We start from the raw sequence: 22,017 nt of genomic DNA, 5'->3' as shown, positions 1-22,017 counted from the left end.
CGGAACATGCCAAACTTCTTTCCTCGCGGCTCTCACAAGATGGTGGCTCTTTGAGAGACAGCTATGAGACAGCTATGAAACGGAGAGGAAGGACGACCTAACGCTCCAACCATCGACAAAACCGGAGATAGAGGATTTATACATAAGATTAAAAACGGGTTACAGGCCGAGATGAAGAAATCAATTACAGAACTTAGAACTGAGGTTAATCCACTCGGCAGCACTACGAATGAGATGGAGAACAAAATGGTGGAGATGCCCGAGGCCCATAATGTCCTATCTAAGGATATGGGAGTGATGAAAGGCCAACTAAATTACATTCTAGAGAAACAGGAGGACGGCGATAACCACTCAGGATGCAATAATGCAATGATTCGAACACTACCAGAGATGGTGGAGGGTTTGCCCACATATTTGCTTGGCCTATTCCAGCAACTGTGCCCGGAACTCACCACATAAAAACTCCTACTCGATAGGGTCCACAGAGCTTTGAAACCAAAGGCATTGTTGGCTGATATAATAAGGGACGTCATAGCCCGTTACCACTATTTCCAATATAAGGAAGCTGTTTTGTAGACCGCGATGAACCACCGCTCGATTGATTTCAAAGGCCGCAAACTACAACTATTCCCGGACATACAGTATATCCGTTGGCCCTCCATAGCAGCCTGAGACCAGTGACCAAGATCTTCCGAAACAACAATGTAAGATACTGCTGGGATACCCTTTTCGCCTCATTGTACACAAACAAGGGACCCACATTTACATCAGAGACACAAACAAAAAATAGAGCAGAGCACTGCGAAAAAAAGCCGGTTAGGAAGCTGGACAATGTAGCCGTAAAACAAAATCTTTATTAAATTTAAAACAATTAACAACATCCCAGCAACCACTCTGACGCGTTTCGTACCTTGTCGATACTTTGTGAAAGTTTTCATTTCGGTTTACTGTTTGTCATGGGTTTTTTTCCCCCTGTGTATGTCCCTTTGTGTCCCACTTTTCACTTTAGTCCGCAAGAAGCTACGTGGGCCCTTGCCAGCTTTAGGCCTTGACCTTGCTGCCTGCTACAGCGTCCGCTGCGCTCACGAGAGCCCTCCCCGCAATGGCGCTGGGCCCGCTGCGAGGGGGGGCCGCAGCGCTCGCGCGAGAGCTAACCCTGCTCTCAATAGAATTGAGAGCAGGAACTCGCGTCGAGCGGCTAGGCACACCCCCCGGCGGTTCAGCCAATGAGGGCGAACCTGCCGGGTGACGTCATGGCCGTGCCCCCGTCACTCCTCCACCACGCCCCCCCCCCGGTCTCTGCTCCTGCAGTGAGCTGCAGACCGGGGAATCGCCGGAACGCGCAGCCAAAAGCGCGGGCGCGCATTACAGCGCCGTGACCGGGGCCTTAGCCTTACATGCAGCAGGAGCTCCAAAACACAACCAGTAGTTCTGGTTCTTATCTGTCTTAGACCATCCTATCATCACCCCTTAAGATAATATCACACAATGTGAAAGGTTTAAATAGCCCCCAGGTGAGGCGAATGGCCATGACCAACTATAAAAAGGAGAGGGCTGATATTATTCTTTTACAAGAAACACACCATGATAAGCGACATGAATCTTACTTTTTTTGATCAATAATACTTATTTGGCCTCCGCTCCAGTTAAGAAAAGGGGGTGGCCGTTTTGTTCAATAATAATGTACCTTTTCAGAAAGAACGAATAATGAAAGAAAAAGAAGGCCAGTATATATTTAAAGTGGGTTCTTTAATTACTATACATATCACTATCAGGGGAGGGGCATTACTAGATGTGGTAATATACAACAATGTACAAGGAATAACAAATATTCAAGTTTGGGAACCTGTTTGGGAAACAGTGATCATAACATGGTCTCATTTGAAATAAATGGTCAAAAACATATAATATGGGATTCAACAAAGACGTTACATTTTAGAAAGGCAGATTTTAATAAACTGAGGAATAATTACAAGGAATACGTAAAGCAAGTGGTGCCTATATTAAAAAAGTGAGCTACTGTAGATCACAACCAGGGAATTACATACTTGTGAGCATGACATCAATAGTGGGGACGCTACTTGAAGGTTTATTACGGGATAATATTCAGGAACACATAATGGAAAACAAAATTATTAGTAATAGTCAGCATGGATTTATGAAAAATAGGTTGCGCCAAACTAATCTTATTAGTTTCTCAGAGGAGGTAAGTAGGAATTTAGACTAGGGTAATGTAGTTGATGTAGTTTACTTAGATTTCGCAAAGGTTTTTGACATGGTTCCAGACAAAAAGTTACATAGTTTCACAGTAAATGAGGTTGTAAAAAGACATGCGTCCATCAAGTTCAACCTATGCTAAATTTAGGTGACAGATACTTTATCCTATATCCGTACTTACAGTACATTGATCCAGAGGAAGGCAAACAAAAAAAGTGTGTGTGCTGAGCACGCGCATTTTAAGTGAAACAATTTCATTGCCAAAACGCAAATAAGTTTGACTTATAACGTGAGTGCGCAGCACACACCCCATGTTTGACCTATTTGCACTTCTATATGTATAGTAACTGTGAATTCCTCGTATGTGTATATGCGCGTTTCTGTGTGTCTCTCTGTGTGTGCGTCTCTTTGTGCCAGCGGCTACAGCGCAGGCGTCTGTGAGTGTTTGTGCGTCTCTGTGTGTGAGTGTTCGCATCTCTCTGTCTCTGTGTGTCTGTGTGCATGTGCTGCGCCTGTGCTGCGTGCAGCGCCGATGGCTACTGCACAGGCACACCCAGCCGGCTCCTACTGCACAGGCACCCCCAGCCGGTGCCGACTGTGCTGGCGTTCCGAGCCGGTGCATACCGTGAAGGCACGCCAAGCTGTCGGCTACTGCGCAAGTGTGCCAAGCCATCAGCAGCAGCTCCTGCGCATGCACGCCGAGTTTGTGAGGCCTCGGCATGTGCGCCAGCTGCCATAACGGCCTCTTCTGCCAGCAGTGACGTCACTTCCGGGACTGCACTTCCGTCTTCAACAAGGCAATTTACTCCAAAGGAAATTTTCATTTGGTAGGTGCCAGCATAGAAGTTTCACATCATAAACCCCAGTGAAATATCATCCAATTATATCTCATAAGGGCAAAAATAAATAAATTCCTGATTCGAATTTGCAATCAGATTACTCCCTGAATCAACATCCTTTCCATGTTTACTTATTAGATATACCCCTGTAAACCCTTCCTTTCTAAAAAGATGTTCAACCTTTTACTGAACAGTCTCCATGGGTAATGAATTCCACATTTTAACTGCCCTTACTGTAAAGAACCCTTTACTTTGTTGCTGGTGAAATCTCCTTTCTTCCAACCTTAAGGGATGACCCCGAGTCCGTTGTACTGCCATTGGGGTGAATAGTTCTTTTGAAAGCTCCTTGTACTGTACAGAGTTGTCAAATGGAACTGACAAAGATGAGATATTAGGGGGTCTGGCATAACAACATAACAGCATTTAGGATGAAGCCATTTTGTGTGAATATTTCAATCCGCCATCTTGTCTTGTCTCTGTGAGTCTTAATTTCTGTGTTACATTTCTGTATAAACAAATGTGTGAAACAGGAAAGGAATGTTTTCGCTCTTAGCTGAATTTATTGACCCTTCCTCATCCAATCAGCTTCAAATTGAAAGTGTAAACAGGCTAAAGGTTATGAGAACCCATGAGATAAACTTAGATTCTCGCAGTGAAACTAGTTCTCACACAAATGCCAGGTGGTAGGATAGGCACATCCCATTTAACCCCAGAATGGTTTCTAGCTGACAGGTAGTTATACAATATTATTATGTATTCCAAAATGACATCGACTTTAATATTGTTATGTATTACAAAATGAGGTAATGTTTAGTGACGTGCAAGCCCCCCCATAAAGGGGTGGAGCTTTAGGATTTAGGGTATAAATATATGGCATACCATGTTTATTGTTTAGAGAGCTTTTGTTTTGAAGCTGTCTCCGTTGTGCACTTGACTAGAATAAATTCACGTGTTATTCTGTTTCAAAATAACCTCAGACTGTGTTTTTTATTTACGCTTTTTCTCAGAACTTTTTCAGGTTGGGCTAAAGTTGTGAGTGGAGTACCTCAGGGATCAGTACTGGGACCCAAGCTTTTTAAATTGTTTATTAATGACCTTGAGGTTGGCATAGAGAGCAGTCTCCATCTTTGCTGATGACACTAAATTGTGTAAGGTAGTAGAGTCAGAGCAGGATATAATTTCTCCCCAGAAGGATTTGGAGAGACTGGAAACTTGGTCAGGTAAATGGCAGATTAGGTTTAATACAGATAAATGTAAGGTTATGCATTTGGGAAACAAGAATAAACAGGCGACTTACATATTAAATGGGGATAAATTAGGGGAATCCTTGATGGAGAAGGTTTAGGAGTGCTTGTAGACAGCAGGCTTAGCAATAGTGCCCAAAGTCATGTAGTAGCTGCAAAGGCAAACAAGATCTTATCTTGCATTAAACGGGCAAAGGATGGAAGGGAAGTAAACATAATTATGCCCCTTTATAAAGCATTAGTAAGACCACAACTTGAATATGGAGTACAATTTTGGGCACCACTCTTTAGAAAATACATTATGGAACTAGAGATAGTAGAGAGAAGAGCCACCAAATTAATAAAGGATATGGAATGGACTATCACGGGAGACCAGTACTTTTAACATCTTAAAAACCTTCCGGGATCACTATCACCAAGTACAGGACAAAGTAAATGAATAAACTGAATTTATTCTGGTAGAACCAGCAAATACACAAAACACACAGTTATCACATACCCTCACCAACTGAGGACCTGGGGGAAGTCTCTAGCCTCACTAGGTGCAGGGCGCCTGCTTCAGTAGGCTTACCCTGTCCACTTCTACTCCAGGTATCCAAAGTGCTATTTGCCTGCTGTGCCCCCTGATTTTAGCACTCTCGATCGAGCCCCTGGTGGTACTCATCAGAGCTAAATCGGGATATAACCAGAATCAGGCAATATAGATTTTAAATTATCCCCGTTTGTTGATGATATTCTTCTAACCTTGCCGAGACCTCTCACCTCCTTGCTCAAACTTTTTCATCTACTAGATCAATTCGGCAGGATATGAGGGTTTAAATTGAACCATACCAAATCAATGGCCCTCAAATCTAAATAAGACCAAAGAGCTAGCCACTCCGCTAGCAGGTATCATGTAATGGTGGAGTTTCATAGTTCCCACTCCCTGCAGGCCAAATCGGAAGCCGGGACATCATCGGGTTCAACTTCCTATTTGCCTGTGTGATGCGAGAGCTTTAAACTTTGCAGAGATACCGGCACCCACTTTGGAGGTCTGTATCTCGGGAAGTAGAGGGGTCCATAGAGCTGAAATGAATTTGTTTCAACTCCAGAGACCCCTCCTTCAAACCCAAGTTAAAAAACAGTGATACATTTTTCTTTTAAAGCACAAATTTCTCCTTTAAAAAGTGACACTTAAGGGGGGCACAGCCACTACGGAACTAGTGTTACCTATTTTTGTGTGTGAAGTGTCGTATGGTCTGTTATACCTTTAAATGAACCCATATAACACAGCTGCAGACAATCAGCATATAACACACATTCATACAAACATCACAAAACATGCTTCATCAACACATGCTAAAAAGCAAAAGAATTTGTATTATTTTACATGTAACAATTTAACATGTAAACATACACACAGTAGGAGAACAAATGCCTAATTGAAGTGAGTAGTGTTAGAATACACAAAGCAAGCAGTTAACTTTTGTGAATAATGTCAAATGGGGATTAAACACCTGCATATTTTATAAAAATGATGTAGAAATCCAGTCTGGTAAATCTGTGAGCGTCAGAGGCAGAACTAATGAATCTTTCAGAAATGTGCACTTTCCTCCAAGTTTCCACGTGGAATATGGCTGTATCTGGACACCAGGAGCTCAGCGCTGTTTTAGGGGCTGCTTTTGCAGATTAAATATTTAGAGATTCTTCATAGATGCTTCAGCCCTTTGGTCCTCCTGCTTGATTACATTTGCACATGTGTCCTGGGTCTCTTATCCAGCAACAATAGGAGTGAATCTCTTTTTCATTGAGCCTCTCGGAAGAAGGATACATTTAATAAGGTGTCTGTACGAAGGAAAAAAGCAGTATTTACCCGATTGCAGTTTAATAAATGTACTTAATAAACCATCACTCACAAAGAAAAAAATCAGCTGCTGCCCTAACTAGCAATTTTTGGCCTAAGTGGGACTGAGACTTTTACTGGAAGGACTTTGTGGGTGGTCATAGATATATAGTTATACTCCCCGTCACTATTACCTGCTGCGTATTAATTTGTGGAAGAATGAAAGGACAATCATGAACTGCCATAGATGTAGTCAGTTACATGGTTTGCTCAGATACCACCACATATCCCTACATAACTCAGAGGGCCCTATGTATCAACCAACAGAAAAACGTGCTTTCATGCGCTGCACAAATTGTACTCCAAAATTGCGTCATTTGAATCAAACATGTTGCTTTCGTTTCTTACATAAGGCTCAGATTTATAAGCAAGAAAGTGAGCATACAGGGATAGACCAAATGAATAAACATGGGAAGGATGTTGATCCAGGGAGAAATCTGGATTGCCATTATTGGAGTCAGGAAGGAATTTATTTTTCCCCTTATGAGATATCAATAGATGTTTCACTTGGATTTTTTGTTTGCCTTCCTCTGGATCATAATACTGTAAATACAAATATAGGATAAGTATTTGTTGTCTAAATTTAGTATAGGTTGGACTTGATGGACATCTGTCTTTTTCCAACCTTATCTACCATGTAACGTCACTTCAGACATGGTTTCCAAAGTATTCAATGTCAATGTTGGTACTGTGTATTACGTGCTAAGTGAAGGTGAAAAAACGGCGCTAACTCTATTAGTGTTTCACTAAAAACTATACAGTGAGTGGTTTTAGCAAAATCTATTTGATTTTACAATAATAAAGACGTGCTCAAATAACGTGCAAATGATATTTAAAAGGTTCAAACCCCCTGCTCAAACCCAGCTGGTAGGGACTGGTTTCGCTAGTCCCGCAAATCGTCACTTTCGTTGTATTCCAGGGGGAGCATGGAGGGAAATAGAACAAAAAAGACAAAAAACAATCTAAGTGTAGACAGTTTTTAGATAGTGTAAAATTAAATGTCTTGTCTTGGCTCGTATGTTGTGCCTACTTACAAGATGTAAGTTGTATTCAAGCGGTTTAGACACACAATGGTCTCTGCTAAGGTAGTTGTTCTCCACTCTATGAAGCGGTCTCCAGTTGTCAGCTCAGCAACCAAGTGTATGTGAAGAAAAATGATACCATAGTGCAGACCAATATAATGATAAAACTAAACTTTATAAATTTAAAAATGAACACTTACAATAAAAATGAATATATTAAGCATTGTTCACAATCTTAGTGATCAGGGAGAGAAGAGTGTGTTAACTTCAGGCTCACCCGCCTCTTCCGATGGGACTTGTTGTAATCAGCCTCTCTCTGCGACGCTGTGTCTCCGGTGGTGGACTGTGTGACCCAGGCTGTATCTTCCCGTGGGCTGTTGGACTCCCCTTCAGCTTTTGTACATCAGTACTGCGCTTGGAGCTGCCTTTCGGGTGGATGATCTCGCCTCTCTCACCGCCGGTACGTCACTTCCGCTTTGTCCCGTCACGTCACTTCCGGGCGCGGCTTGTTGAATTTCTGAATGGCGATCACGCCTCTCTCCTCTCCCCTCTCAGGACGGCTCCCACTCTACGCGTTTCACTCCTGAGGAAGCCACACACCCTTTTCTGGCGAAACGCGTAGAGTGGGAGCCGTCCTGAGAGGGGAGAGGAGAGAGGCGTGATCGCCATTCAGAAATTCAACAAGCCGCGCCCGGAAGTGACGTGACAAAGCGGAAGTGACGTACCGGCGGTGAGAGAGGCGAGATCATCCACCCGAAAGGCAGCTCCAAGCGCAGTACTGATGTACAAAAGCTGAAGGGGAGTCCAACAGCCCACGGGAAGATACAGCCTGGGTCACACAGTCCACCACCGGAGACACAGCGTCGCAGAGAGAGGCTGATTACAACAAGTCCCATCGGAAGAGGCGGGTGAGCCTGAAGTTAACACACTCTTCTCTCCCTGATCACTAAGATTGTGAACAATGCTTAATATATTCATTTTTATTGTAAGTGTTCATTTTTAAATTTATAAAGTTTAGTTTTATCATTATATTGGTCTGCACTATGGTATCATTTTTCTTCACATACACTTGGTTGCTGAGCTGACAACTGGAGACCGCTTCATAGAGTGGAGAACAACTACCTTAGCAGAGACCATTGTGTGTCTAAACCGCTTGAATACAACTTACATCTTGTAAGTAGGCACAACATACGAGCCAAGACAAGACATTTAATTTTACACTATCTAAAAACTGTCTACACTTAGATTGTTTTTTGTCTTTTTTGTTCTATTTCCCTCCATGCTCCTCCTGGAATACAACGAAAGGTACTGTGTATTACAACATAACTTACAAAGGCCCCTATTTCCTATGGGATGAACGCACAGTTAACAATGCATTCAAGTGGAATAAAGTTGATGTTAAAGTTGTGTTATCCTGTTATCTCACCATATTAAAGAAGGGGGGAAAGAAAGAACAGTGAAGCTTGCTGCGTCTACACAGTTGGGAATCTGCGCACGTTCCCAGCATTCTCTATCTTAGGACCTCAGAAAGACTAACATACCTTCCACCAACTGGTGCCTGGATGTTGATTTCTCTGCTACGTTGTCCCAGGACTGCGGTAAAGTCTGTATCTCCGACAGACGATCATAGCGCACTTGAAGGAGGAGCTTCCGTCTCAGATATCTATATGGAAGCTCAGGATCTAGCACCCAAAAAGACCAGCTTCCTCTACTCTAATGTGGGCGAGGGCAACTGTCTCCATGTCATCCAGAAACTTGAATGCAACCATTGTTTTCTAACTCCTATCCTAGTGCATTCTGGGTCTCAGTGTTCCTAGACAAAGATTTGGAAAACCAGATCTGGATATTAAACTCATGATGACATGGAGGGAGGTTGTCAACAATGGTGAACTAGTGGTCGTAACAGTTAGTAAAGGGTTAAACAAGGTGATGGGTACATTATTTTTGAGAAATCAATTAATTAAATATCCTAAAAGTGCATGTGTGTGTGTGTGCGTATGTACGTACACATTTTAAGTTATGGTGGGTGAACAAAACCTCCACCGTTAGCATATAGCCAATAAAGAAAATCACTTTTGAGCACATTCACATGTCTTAGACAGGTCTGCAACCCTGCCTTTCACCATTATCACCCAGTGCTCCCACTGCAGCAAGGGATTCTGGGAAATGACATGCAAATGAGCACACGTGTGACCTTTTGCCTGGAATCCATTTTTACATGGAACCCTTATAAGCAAATGCTCTGCTGTTCCCACAGCTTTAAAGCATATCATGGGATTAGATGCAAAGCCAGTCAAACCACTCACAGACAACTATTGAAACATTGTGTGCTCATTTGCATGTCATTTCCCAGAATCCCTTGCTGCAGAGGAAGCACTTTATGCTAGGTGATAATGGTGAAAGGCAGACTTGTCTAATGCTACGGCCCCAGTCCTCCCTGCTGCACGAGCGCATGGCAGCGCATGCAGAGACTACAGCCGTGATCACAGGTCAGTAGGGGAGATCTAGGGAGAGCATATCTGCCCTGCCATTGGCTGCGCACGGCCACGTGACCACATTGCGGCTAGCGATACGCGTCACAGCGCTTTGCGTACCCACACTCACAGCCACTAGGGCCTGCCCCATAGAGGGCTGTGCTGTTGTGTTTGGCGTGCACCGCCGCCGTAACCACTGAGGACTCAGCCTAAAACACGTGATATTCTTTATTGGGGATATATACTGTATATATATATATTTTTTTTTTTTTGCAGAATAAATGAGTTCATCAATATTAGGTGATACCTTTTTTTTATTTTGACTAACAATTATGACATCAATTGTTAGTCAAAATAAAAAAAAGGTATCACCTAATACTGAAGAACTAATTTATTCTGCTTTTTTCTTCATGCTAATAATTTTAAAGGTAGTTCCGATCTTTAGTAAATATTCTTAATGGTAAGATGTGTGGGAAATAATTATAATTCAATCACTTGACAGCTTGGGGAAGAGCATATTAGGTATGTAGGTGACAAAAGGACAGCGCTCCCATTGAAAATACTTTTCACATGAACACACGACTCCGTTGGAGGGTCATAAACTCTTTTCAGAAAAAAAGACTATCGTGAGTTGCATTTGTATTTTTTGTGTGCTAAGCAGGACTGCTATTTATACATCATCTATAAAATAGAGTGCTTATGTCTTAATAAAAGACTACAAATGATCGCAGGTACGAAAATGACAATTGAAATTAGGGCTGTACACTATTGCATTGCCATTTGCATGACACTCATTTAGGTTAACGTCACGTTATATAGGGCTTCGAGCATATGGGCTTCAGTGAGATGTATACAATTCTGCGTCTGCCATTTAATTATTTTGTATCTGTGTCAAAATTATCCGATTCAAACTAGGGCTATGCGTGAAATGTACGACAATCATTTAGTTTCTTAAATCTGGTAAATACTGCTATTATGGTCAAGTGCACGTTCTCTCACTTTTAATTATCTGTATACACAGCCCCCAACGCTTTGTGAAATTCCTGCAGCAGCGGAGGTTGAACATGCCAAATGCTGGGCCGTTGTTAAAGGATACTGGTTTCTGTAATGTTTTTCGATATCTTGTAGCCACTCCAGCATGTCGGCTATGGAAGGGCTGAGCACAGAGCGCTCCATGGAAGCGCCAAGACCAATTCCCTCTGCATTCACCTCATACACATACAGGACGGACCCCACCTGATGACTCACAGCATCCCTCACTTTCTGCAGTGCAGACCTACAACAATCAACAGCAAAGTACAGTGTGGAAAGAGAGATCTTACCCAGCGGACTTCCTCTGTTCTACATTCCAAGTCGTGTGACTGAGCTACACCACCATCCTACATTATTCAAGTATTTGTTCCCAATGGGATATCTGCTACGGTGATAATTACATGCCTGCAAGCCTGCTGGGTAAACTACTAACCCTGTCACTGCAAGAAGAGATATCAACACATTGCAGAGCTATATGTTGTCGCCCTCTCAAGCAGTGAAGGGGTTAACGTGTGTACGTGTGTGTATGTGTGTATATATTTATATGTAGAGATAATTTTAACAAATTTGCATCTGAGACAGTTCAATATCTGAATCAATAATTAATCTGGATATACATGAGTTTACAAAACAGTCTCGTCTGAGACTGAAAGATTGTAAAGATACTACAAAGTATTTGGTTATGTTAATGGCTTAAAAAAGGATTGTATATACACGGTTGTGTTTTTAAATAGCATCAATCACCTACATTTAAACCATTAAACATGCCACTGCCATTTGTTCATTTTGCTGAAAGAACTGAACAATATATTTATAACATTTTTCTGCAGTTGTGTTTTTCTACATATTTAGGTTTTGTACATGCAATTGTGGCTCCATGGAATAGCTTAAGCTCGTATTTAAAAGGTAAAACTCCACACTTGTGTGTGTATATAATAATTTCATCTCTAAACATGCTGATTTGTACTAAATCCAAACCTCACCCAATAAGAAACTATTAATAATTGATTATATATAAAAGTATACGTGGTTGATTTGATTAAACCGCCATTAGTTTACTTTGGGACTGCTCCTTTAGAGAGCGAAGGTCCCACTTACATTTTCTCACTCAGCTCCTCTAGTGTGGCCTCCATAGCTGCTGTGAGCTTGTACCGGAGACGATCCTCTAGATCCGGGAAGCAGTGTACCGGGCTACTCCTGAACTCTACTCTCTGACAGGCCTGTAGCTGCTCTGCAAGGTTACTCAGAGAGCTGAGCAGCGGGTCACACTGCAGAAGCATACACTGCCATTCATTCTGCTGCTTCTCTATAGCATCAAAGCACCTCCTAAAAGACTGGTGAATAGAGACCAGTGCAGTTCTCTCCGACATTCTGCAGATAAAAACACAAACGGTAGAAACAATAAGTAACATTGTACCTATTTAGCAAGTTAATACTGCATCTGTTTTATACCCAGTACCTATTAAATGACAGGGGCACATATCACTGGAGCAAAAGAGTTGCAATGTCTACAGCTCTCAGTGGTTGAAACTCGGAACCCCCAGCTTGCTAGAGCAACTGGGCGATTCAGATTGATGGCAAATGTTATAAATGATTAACAGGTTAGAGAGTGTGCATCACCGCTTCTAATATGTGTATACAAATATATAAGATTAAACCCCTAAGTTCAAATGTTTTATTGGTCAGCTGATTTTAGACTCTAGTCCACAATAGAAACCAAAGTGTGCGCTGTCCCAAAAAGGTCCCTTGGTATCCAAAATAAACGGTTATCACTCTGCTGCTCCTATTCCCCCGTGATTGGCGGGGTTAGACAAGAACATATGAAACAAAAAAGGGCGCAAAAAGAGAAAAACACAATAAGTCATAGATCACTAAAAATATTTATAAAATTGACTAAATAGAACTTGCATAGTAAAATAGGATCACGTAGATCCAATCATCCACACATGAGAAAACGAGGCGCGTAAAGAGGAAGGTCCCACATGTCCACAACCGACGGATCTAAGTTGAAATATAGTCTGGTTCTCACTGCTGGATGTTACAGCTGTGTGTGGCTGGAGTCCGCGTCCTCGTGCAAACAGGGCGGTTTCATAAAAGATGCAGAGTTAAACTGGGAAGTGTACCTGTATCCCGTAAAAGAGTTGAGGATTCTGGATCAAAAATGTAACTTAAATAGAAAATGACTGATTTGGTTCTCACAGGCAAGCACTAATATATATATACTAGCTGAGAGACCCGGCGTTGCCGGGGATTAAAATTTCCCGCTCCCTCCTCTCTCCACTCCCCCTGTCTCTTTCTCCGCTCCCCCAGTCTTTCTCCGCTCCCCCTCTCTCTCCGCTTCCCCCCCCTGCGCAGCTCTGCCCCCCCCCTGCGCAGCTGTGGTCTGCCCCCTGTGCAGCTCTGCCCCCCCCCCCCCCTGCGCAGCTCTGGTCCCCCCCCTGCGCAGCTCTGGTCCCCCCCCTGCGCAGCACAGTGTCACATACACAGTGTCACACACACACTATCACACACACAGTGTCACACAGTGTCACACACACATACAGTGTCACACACAGTGTCACACACAGTGTCAGACACGCACATTGTCACACACAGTGCAGTCAGTTGGAGTCTCTTGCCTGTGCTGTCTGTGGCTCCCTCAAGTCTGTGAGGGGGGGGCTCTCCCCATGGGGTTAAATACAGCCAGCTCTGGTGAGTGCACATTCCTCACGTTTTGGCCTTCCTGCCTCTGTGGCTGCTGGTAGTATTGGGGAGCGTTGGGGGGCGGGAGGAGCCTGTGTTACTGGCTGGTGTGCTCCTGAATGTGCTCCTCAGAACGCGCTCTGCGGAGTGACACTGACGCTTCCTGCTCACTGCCTGCCTCTCGCTGGAGCTGTCGTGGGGAGAGGAGGAGAGGGGCCTGGCAGAGCTACCGCTGAGAGGCTTGTGCCGTTTGGCGAATGGTCTTTCGTGGCGGGGGGCAGGGAGGGGGGGAACGCCCTCGGCGGGGGTTGGGAGCCAGAGTAGAGCTGAGGGGGAAGGTAGCGGGGAGGTGAGCTGTGGGTGAGGGGGGAGTGATGGGATGAGGTCATAGAAGCAAGCAAGCCAGCCAATGAGAGGCGTGCGGGGGCGCGGCTAGGCCACGGACCAATCTGATTGGCCAGAGGCTGAGTGACAGACCCACAGATCAATCAGATTCACCACATCTACTAACAATCTCACAAATTTCTATTATATAGATATATATATTTTTTTTAACACACATTACCAGTAAGCTCAAACTCCAAAACCCACCACATTATTTATTTATATTTTTTATGTCAAAAAGGAGTGCTACTGAACGTGGCAAATGTATACAACAAAAGACAGGGGTGCCCAATGCTACATCCAATTGACAAAACATATATGGTAATAAGTATAAAGTACAAATACTTCAGTAATAATATTTTTCTTAGTTATTTAGTTAAACCCTTTTGCCAAAGCGTCATAAGCCTGCATACCAACATCAAGGTATAACCAATATGCAGGTCCTAACTCTAAACTGTGAACCTTTCCTTTTACCTCTGTACGAGGGGAAACAACCTCAGTGGGTCTTGTCCATACAGCAAAATGACACCTTTTTAACTTGGGAGGTTCTCTCATTTTGTCCCTGTCCCAAAGAGCTTACAATCTAAGTGGTGCACTGTTATACAACTATCGTTGTCTCCCAGTCTCAATACATTATTGCAGGCTCTCTGGGAAACACATTTTTATGCGCTAATTGAAATAAACTAATATATTACTTAATTCTTAGTACACTTCAATAAAAGGAGCATTCAGACATCATCAACTTTAGGCTGTTATAAAGCCCTCTGGACTATATAACTATATATCTCACGTTGCAGCCCCTCATACCTCCTGTGCCGAAAGTGACTCCCTGTCCCTGATGCAACCCAGCATGCTGGGAATTGTAGTTTCCTTTTGCAGGGCACAGTCAATAGCGTGGAACCACTTTTCATTTTGTTTGTTTTTTGTCAAACAGCTTTGTTTATAATGAAACATGCATGAATTACATGTATTCCGAAGCAATGCATTTTATAGTGGCCTTTAAAATATGTTGCCTATGATAAATATTATATTTATTAACAATGTCATTTTCCGTTGTGTTTATTTAATGCAATGGTATTCTTTTTTTTTTTTAAGTCCTTGTATAAAACTTTGATGATGGAAAAAAAAAAAGGGATTTGGATAAGACATAACAGATTCATAATATCATAATAATCATCCAAGGCTGATGATGTACGATACTATAATAGAGAGGAGTACATTATTCTTAAAATTAAATATAACATACATATTAAAAAAACAATAATCATCATCATTATCATCCCATAATTAAGATGGAAGTACAATAAAGTAATACCGATAGCAGATAGACCATATTTGTTATATAGTAGGAAAGAACATGTTAAAACATAACACAATACATTAAATAACCTTTGAGGCAGTTACTGGGTTACCGCAAAGATGCCATCTTGGGTGTACCAAGATGTCGACTGACTCCGTACTAGACACAGTGAGCATGGACCAAGGTGGCAACTGACACTTGCGCTTGTGTGCACAGTATCTACTTCCGGGTACCGAGACCAGTCTCACCGGAAAAGGAAGTGCGGATCGCTGTAGTGTCTTCTTGTGTTGTTGTGGTCGGTTTCAGGTAGCTCGGATTGGGCTGCCCGGGATGATGAAGGAGCTGAGGGATGAGGGGAAGCGCAGAAAGCGAAGGCCTCAGAGCCCCGAGCCGCCGCCGCGGGGCCGAGTGAAGGAGGAGAGGCTAAGCCCGGCCAGGCCGCACCGACCCCGGCGAAGCCCCAGCCCCGAGAGCAGCGCCGGAGAATCCCCGCATCAGCAGGACCGAGGGGGAAGAAGCAGGTAACCGGCCATATATATTGTATGACCGGGGCTAAGGAGATGTTGCAACCGATCATATCACTGTTTTCTACACCTAGAGCCTATGACTCTGACCCCGTCATAAAACCTTACATCTAGAGTCTGTGACATGACTGACCCCATCCTAAAAGCCGACATCTAGAACCTGTGACACTGACCCCATCACTATATCCTAGAGCCTGTGACACTGACCCCATCACTATATCCTACACCTAGAGCCTGTGACACTGACCCCATCACTATATCCTACACCTACAGCCCGTGACACTGCCCCATCACTATATCCTACACCTAGAACCTGTGACACTGACCCCATCACTATACTATATCCTACACCTAGAGCCTGTGACACTGACCCCATCACTATATCTTACACCTAGAGCCTGTGACACTGACCCCATCACTATATCCTACACCTAGAGCCTGTGACACTGACCCCATCACTATATCCTACTCCTAGAGCCTGTGAGACTGGCCCTGTGATTATATCCTTGTACTAAACTCGGCCATTAACTGGAGTATGTGGCACTTGCCCTATCACTATATATTACACTGGCCCTATAACTATATCCTATACCTGGAGCATGACACATTGCTCCTATCATTGTGTATCCAGTTGAACCTTTAACTATATTCTAGTAATACCCTGATCCTATAACTAAATCATGGACCCTATAAACAGTCGGTGACACTGTCCATATGTAGCTATATTTTCGTATTATACTGACCCTATATTTATATCCTGTAACTGAAGAATGTGACACTGCTCCTATCACTGAATGTTACTGAGACTGCATAGTGCTATGATTATGCATTGCAATATGTATTATATCATACTGCACCTATAGTTATATATTACAAGGACTCTAAACCTATATTATACTTCACCTATAACACTCTGCACCTATAACTATATATTAAATGTGTCAATACCTGTATTACATTATCCCGTGGGAGACAAAAATCTATAAAACGTAAAAGCCAGACGTTTGTCAAGCAGTGAGAGGTTGTTTGGGAGAGTTTATTGAATGGTGGAGGGGATGCGTTTTATAGGATTTGTTTAAGTGGGGGGGGGGTTGATCGAGGGGGTTTGAGCAGAGGAAGCGAGTTTCTCAGGAGAAAGACAGTGACAGACGCACACAAGGAGTTAAGAGGCAGTCCCACTGTGGGGAATGAGTTGAGGTAATCCCAGGGTGGGGAAAGGGTTCAAATGTAGTCCCATGAGGCGGTAGGAAACGAAATACAGGGGTTGTGACTTTCTGCACCATGCCTGTGAAGGGAGAGATCGTGTATGCCTGTTGCAGCTGCTGCACGCAGTGTCTCATGGAGCGGCCAGACACACACTTCCTCCCTCCCTGTCTGCTCTGATACAGACAGAAGTAGAAGGGGAGCATGTCTGATGGCACCATGAGAAAAACACATTCCACCCCTCCTACTACATTGTAGCTCTAATGATCAGCACTGGCAGGAAGTAGAGGGTATCTTAGAGCACTGCACTTGCATATACAGCACCGCTTTAGGCTCCAGAGGTAACATTTTAGGCACCCGGGGCGACCAGGCACCTGAGATTTTTCCATGCCTGCATTACTCTGCACTTATAACTATTTTTATCATAATGTGTGTATACCTATATATCCCTCTGCATCTATGACTATTTATTATAGAGCCCCCTCTAACTATACAATGTCCCAGCACCTCTTTAACATTGTCACATCCCTGTTGGCTGAATTGTATCACACTGTTCTAGCTCTTACTCTGCACTTGTAGTTGTAGGATATTTCCTTGCCACACTGCACCCTATAATGGATGAAAGTAATGACTTATAAATGCTGTGATCCGTAGGCCAGCTCTTTTAAATATATTACTTTTTTTAATTTCTTTTGTAGATCACCATCAAAATGGAAAAACAAGTCATCTGCCAGACGAAGCAAATCTCCTAGGAATAGGAGGAACCAGAGTGATAGCAGGAGCCCACCTACCATGGCAGTAAAAATAAAGCAGGTAACTGGAGGATATACACTACGTTTTTTTTAATGTTATTTTAAGCTGTTTAGACCAGTATTTATTCACTTTCAAAAAGTACCCATGTTTTAAATGATGGCAAAGAGCTTTCTGTTACTGGATTTCATAGAGATTTTGTCGCTTAGGCTGCGGTCCCAGTAACATCCTGTGCGCACGGCGTGCGCTGTGCGTGTAAGCACCTCTCCTCAATGGGGCTGGGCCCAGTACGCACCGTCACGCTGAAGGTGCAGCCGCGCCGTGCTGCAAGGTTTTTTCCAACTCAATCAAATTGAATTCAAACCTTGCGACGGAGGCGTGGCCACGCCCCCACCGGCGGTTCACCCAATGAGGGCGAACCAGCCGCGTGACGTGATGGCCACGCCCCCTCAAATCCCCACCAGATCGCGGTTAGCGCTGTGCACGCGCCGCCCCCCCCCCCCCTGCCGGGCGCGCGTGTCACAGACATGACTGGGACCGCAGCCTTAGGATCAGACCATTTCTGATCAATTTCTGTGCTGCTTTGTGGGGGGGAGCAGGTGAGGATAAACATCAGAGTTTGTCAAGTGAACACCCTACTACAGGCTTTGGGCCTTTTCAAATAAATATATCGGAGAAAATATAAAAGTGAGGTTGCAAATCTGCTTTAAAACCATCACATTGAGCCGTTTCAATGTTAGTTCTATTTGAGGGAAGCTACACCCAATGGATGAGGTCCAATTCTCAAAACATAACTCCAAATTCCACCGTTTGGCAAGATCACCCGATATACATAAACATATTTAATACTTTATGTTGTTGTGGTGTGACAATATATGCAAAAGCAAGCACTAATTTAAAGCCCCCAATCTGTTTCATGAGACCTTGCATAAAATCGGCAAACCACCATACTTTTTAAACAATTTCCTCTTTCCTAATCCTTTGGAACATGCTACCTAAATATTGCCCATCCATACAGTTTTATTTCTCTTTATATTATACTAGCGATGGCTTCAGTGGCAGTTCATGAACTGTTTCATTGCATTGACAGGAAAGAGAGGAGCATCCTCGCAGGCCACCGGAAGAGAGACAGCCCAGGGAGCGATGGGAAGAGGATCACAGACGGGACAGACACAGAGACCAAACAGACCGGGGTCGGTACAACCACCCACGGCATGGAGGCAGAGACCGGGACCGGGAGGAGCAGAACATGAGAGAGCAGCGAGCGGATCGAGATTTTCACAACGAGAGGAGGAGGGAGAGACGCCAGCGCGGTGAACAGGGAGGCGAGATGGAGAACCAGGAGGTGGGTAACCCTGACAATGAAGGGCCAGCCAATAAAGAAAAGCCCAATTTCGAACTGTCTGGAGCCTTGCTGGAAGATACCAACACTTTCAGAGGAGTCGTAATCAAGTACAGCGAGCCACAGGAAGCTCGGGTCCCAAAGAAACGCTGGCGTCTCTACCCTTTTAAGAATGACGAGGCTCTTCCCGTCATGTACATTCACAGGCAAAGCGCATACCTTCTGGGCAGGCAGCGACGGATCGCTGATATTCCCATAGATCATCCATCATGCTCCAAGCAACACGCTGTCCTACAGTATCGGTAAGGAGTATACGCAATCAAGTCCTCAAAACCTGTCCACTCTTTGTGTTGTTACCTCTAAATCACTGCAGTGCTTATTATCTGATAATCTGACCCTTTAAAAAAAGAAATGCTGATACAGAGTTGGCAGTGTGCACTGTGTTCATAGTAGAATATGGTTAATCCCTGCCCTAAAGTGATTGCAATCTAATATCTATTGCCTGAGGCACAGTGAGATGCATCAGTTTGTCTGATTTCACAAGTAGCAAGTCTCAAAGTGAGCCTTCCCTCTCCAGAGGGAATGCATTACTGGTCCGCTTTAATTTTTGCCATTAAATGCACTCTGCGTGGGCAGGGATGCACTCCTTATTATAAGTAAAGATGGTGCTGGGTGTATCTTTATATTTCCATCAGTATCTGCTATTCCCCATCTTCCCCTGTCTTTTCCCTCCTGATTGGGAGACCCAGCAGCCAGCTTTGATTTCTATTGCAAGTTAAGACAAAGTAAAAAATGGCATATCTCGGAAACCGGGGGTCCTCATAGCTTTGCTGTGATACGGCTCTGTGGGGGGGATCCCTCTGGTTTGTATAGGGTCAAATATTTACTTGATATTGGGGGCTGGGTTTGCTGTTTTTACTTCTGTCGTGTGAGGATGTAAATGTCACTCCTTGTCGGCAACACTGGATTCAAGCATATGAGCCTCTTGGCTTTATCTCTCTGACCAATTATGGCGTCATAATTACTTTGCAATCGAAGAAATGGAGCTAAACTGACAATTTTGATTACCGTTCCATCAACATTTGGCCTTCTTACAAAAGACATTTTTTTTTTTAAGTTGTAAAAACCCTGCAAAGTTTTTGTTGACCATAGAGCAACTTTAAGTAAAAACATTATTTTTTTGTATTTTTAAATCATTTTTTTAAGTGTCAGCTTTTTACCCTATTAAACGTGTAATTGTCCTTTGTTTAAATCCAGACCAGGAGGGACTAACCCTTTATGCCTTCTCTATAAAGCAGTTTTTAATTTCTTGACTGCGTTAACCTCCCTATCTACTGTCGCATGGCTGCACTAACCATTCGTTTTTGACGTACCCTGACACTTTTTTGGCATCATTTTTTCCCCCTCTTCTATTTAGGGTGGTCTCATTCACCCGGGCCAACGGGACGGCCGGACGGCGTGTGAGGCCTTACATCATTGACCTCGGCTCCGGCAACGGCACCTACCTGAACAACCAGCGCATCGATCCGCAGAGGTACTATGAGCTGAAGGAGAAGGACGTGCTAAAGTTCGGGTTCAGCAGCAGGGAGTACGTGGTCTTGCATGAATCCTCTGACACTTCCGAGGTGGACAGGAAGCCAGAAGAAGACGACGACGAAGAAGATGAAGAGGAGGAAGAGGGGACAGACAGCTAGCAAGCTGCTACAGCAAAACCATAGCAGAGACTTCTTCGGACACTAGCCCCTTCGCTGCCAGAGGGGCCAGCAGCGCGTTGCTCTGTTATAGAAGGGGTTAGCTTGAATGAACAGAGTGGGTATTCTCGAACACTTTTGTGGAACAATAAACAGTATTTTTTTTATTTGGCTCAAAGACCCACTTAGCATCAAAGTGGACTGATGGCAGGGACCAGTTTAATGTTTTTACGTTTTTCACATCTTATTTAAGGGCAGTAAATTACAGCAGAGTTCGAGGGAGGATGATGATCAGAACGTCTCGCCTGAGATAAGGCATGGGTTAAGAGAGGTAAGTCTTAAAAGGGCAGTTGAACCTAATATATCTAATTAAATAATATAAACAGAGAAGTAAAACATCATGGTGGTATTTGTTGCATTTTCTGTTCCGTCTATAACACCAAAACGCTGACAGACGCCCCCGGGACCTCACAGCCACTCGGAATGCACTTCATCTGAGCGGCTGTAATATCATTGGAAGAGAATGTGTCGGTGTTCCAGACGAAATGGAAAATGTGTCTTACCTGGACTATTAGGACCAGCAGGAAAGTTGATGGAGGGTTTTAAGTTTTTTAATTCTGTGTTTATATTTTGGAAACCTTTAAATAAAAATCAAGTAGGTTGTATTGTCCCTTTAAAGGAAACTAAAAACTCTGCAATTTCAATTGAAACTAATATATAATTTTTTATTTTATTTTTTCACATTATTCGCAAACATTTAACCAACACAATCGCTGTCACTAGCTCACGTTGATCCTAAGTGGGACTGAATCTTGACAAGGTTTCACAGATTTTCCCAACTAATTTGTAGATATTTTTGGTGTCGAGCTGCCACTATACATCCATGGGGCACATGTTCTAAATGGTATGTTTATTTAACCAATGTTTCAGTTCTTTCTTCTTCCTTCTTTTTTTGTATCTTCATCGGGATATTTTTTAGTGTTTTGTTAAATGAGCTGTGCCATAGCTATGGTGGAAGAAAGCAGTGCTGTGTTGTGTAAGCATCCCTTTAACTCCTTCAGTGCCAGAGAAGTCTGCAATGCATGCCAGAGCAATATGTTGCAGGTCTCTGGCATTGAAGGAGGTCTTTGCAAATCTACTGAAATAGAATGAAATGACAAAATATATAGATACAATTTTAGGGGGCACCAATATGGAATTCAAGACCTGGCTAGCTTGATAAATGCTACTTGCTTTCATGTTTTCGTTGGACATTTGGAAGGGCTGGGGCATTACTGGAAGCATTTGTGAATTACTTTGGTTCATGCACACTGTAAAATAAAGCCGACTACAACATTTTGTTTAACTTTTTAATATTTCTACTGTTTGTATCGTGTTCCTTTCTGCTTTGGGTAAAAGTAATGGATGGATAATAAGCTTATTCATTCATTG

General features: G+C 43.3%; 2 protein-coding genes across 5 annotated transcripts; one reads left to right on the top strand and one right to left on the bottom strand.

Annotated features, from left to right (window-relative positions):
- Positions 1-4,736: 4,736 nt before the first annotated feature.
- On the bottom strand, positions 4,737-15,314 carry AIRIM (AFG2 interacting ribosome maturation factor). 4 transcript variants are annotated; one of them, XM_075604743.1, is made up of 5 exons: positions 15,166-15,314; positions 11,809-12,081; positions 10,775-10,954; positions 8,746-8,867; positions 4,737-6,124 (listed from the first exon to the last, which is right to left on the bottom strand). In XM_075604743.1, exons 2-5 carry the CDS (start codon positions 12,078-12,080, stop codon positions 6,084-6,086), a joined length of 615 nt encoding a protein of 204 aa, XP_075460858.1. In that variant the 5' UTR covers position 12,081; positions 15,166-15,314; the 3' UTR covers positions 4,737-6,083. The 4 variants fall into 4 exon arrangements, with proteins under 4 accessions (XP_075460858.1, XP_075460857.1, XP_075460856.1 ...); XM_075604742.1 differs by having other exon boundaries at positions 15,189-15,291; XM_075604741.1 differs by lacking the exon at positions 15,166-15,314 and adding an exon at positions 14,584-14,618.
- On the top strand, positions 15,242-21,921 carry SNIP1 (Smad nuclear interacting protein 1). Its single transcript, XM_075604740.1, has 4 exons — positions 15,242-15,597; positions 17,502-17,616; positions 18,644-19,197; positions 20,313-21,921. Exons 1-4 carry the CDS (start codon positions 15,407-15,409, stop codon positions 20,587-20,589), a joined length of 1,137 nt encoding a protein of 378 aa, XP_075460855.1. The 5' UTR covers positions 15,242-15,406; the 3' UTR covers positions 20,590-21,921.
- Positions 21,922-22,017: the final 96 nt, after the last annotated feature.

The sequence above is a fragment of the Ascaphus truei genome, chromosome 6, assembly GCF_040206685.1.
Source record: "Ascaphus truei isolate aAscTru1 chromosome 6, aAscTru1.hap1, whole genome shotgun sequence".
NCBI lineage: Eukaryota > Metazoa > Chordata > Amphibia > Anura > Ascaphidae > Ascaphus > Ascaphus truei.
This window is presented reverse-complemented; position numbering and strand designations above follow the sequence as displayed.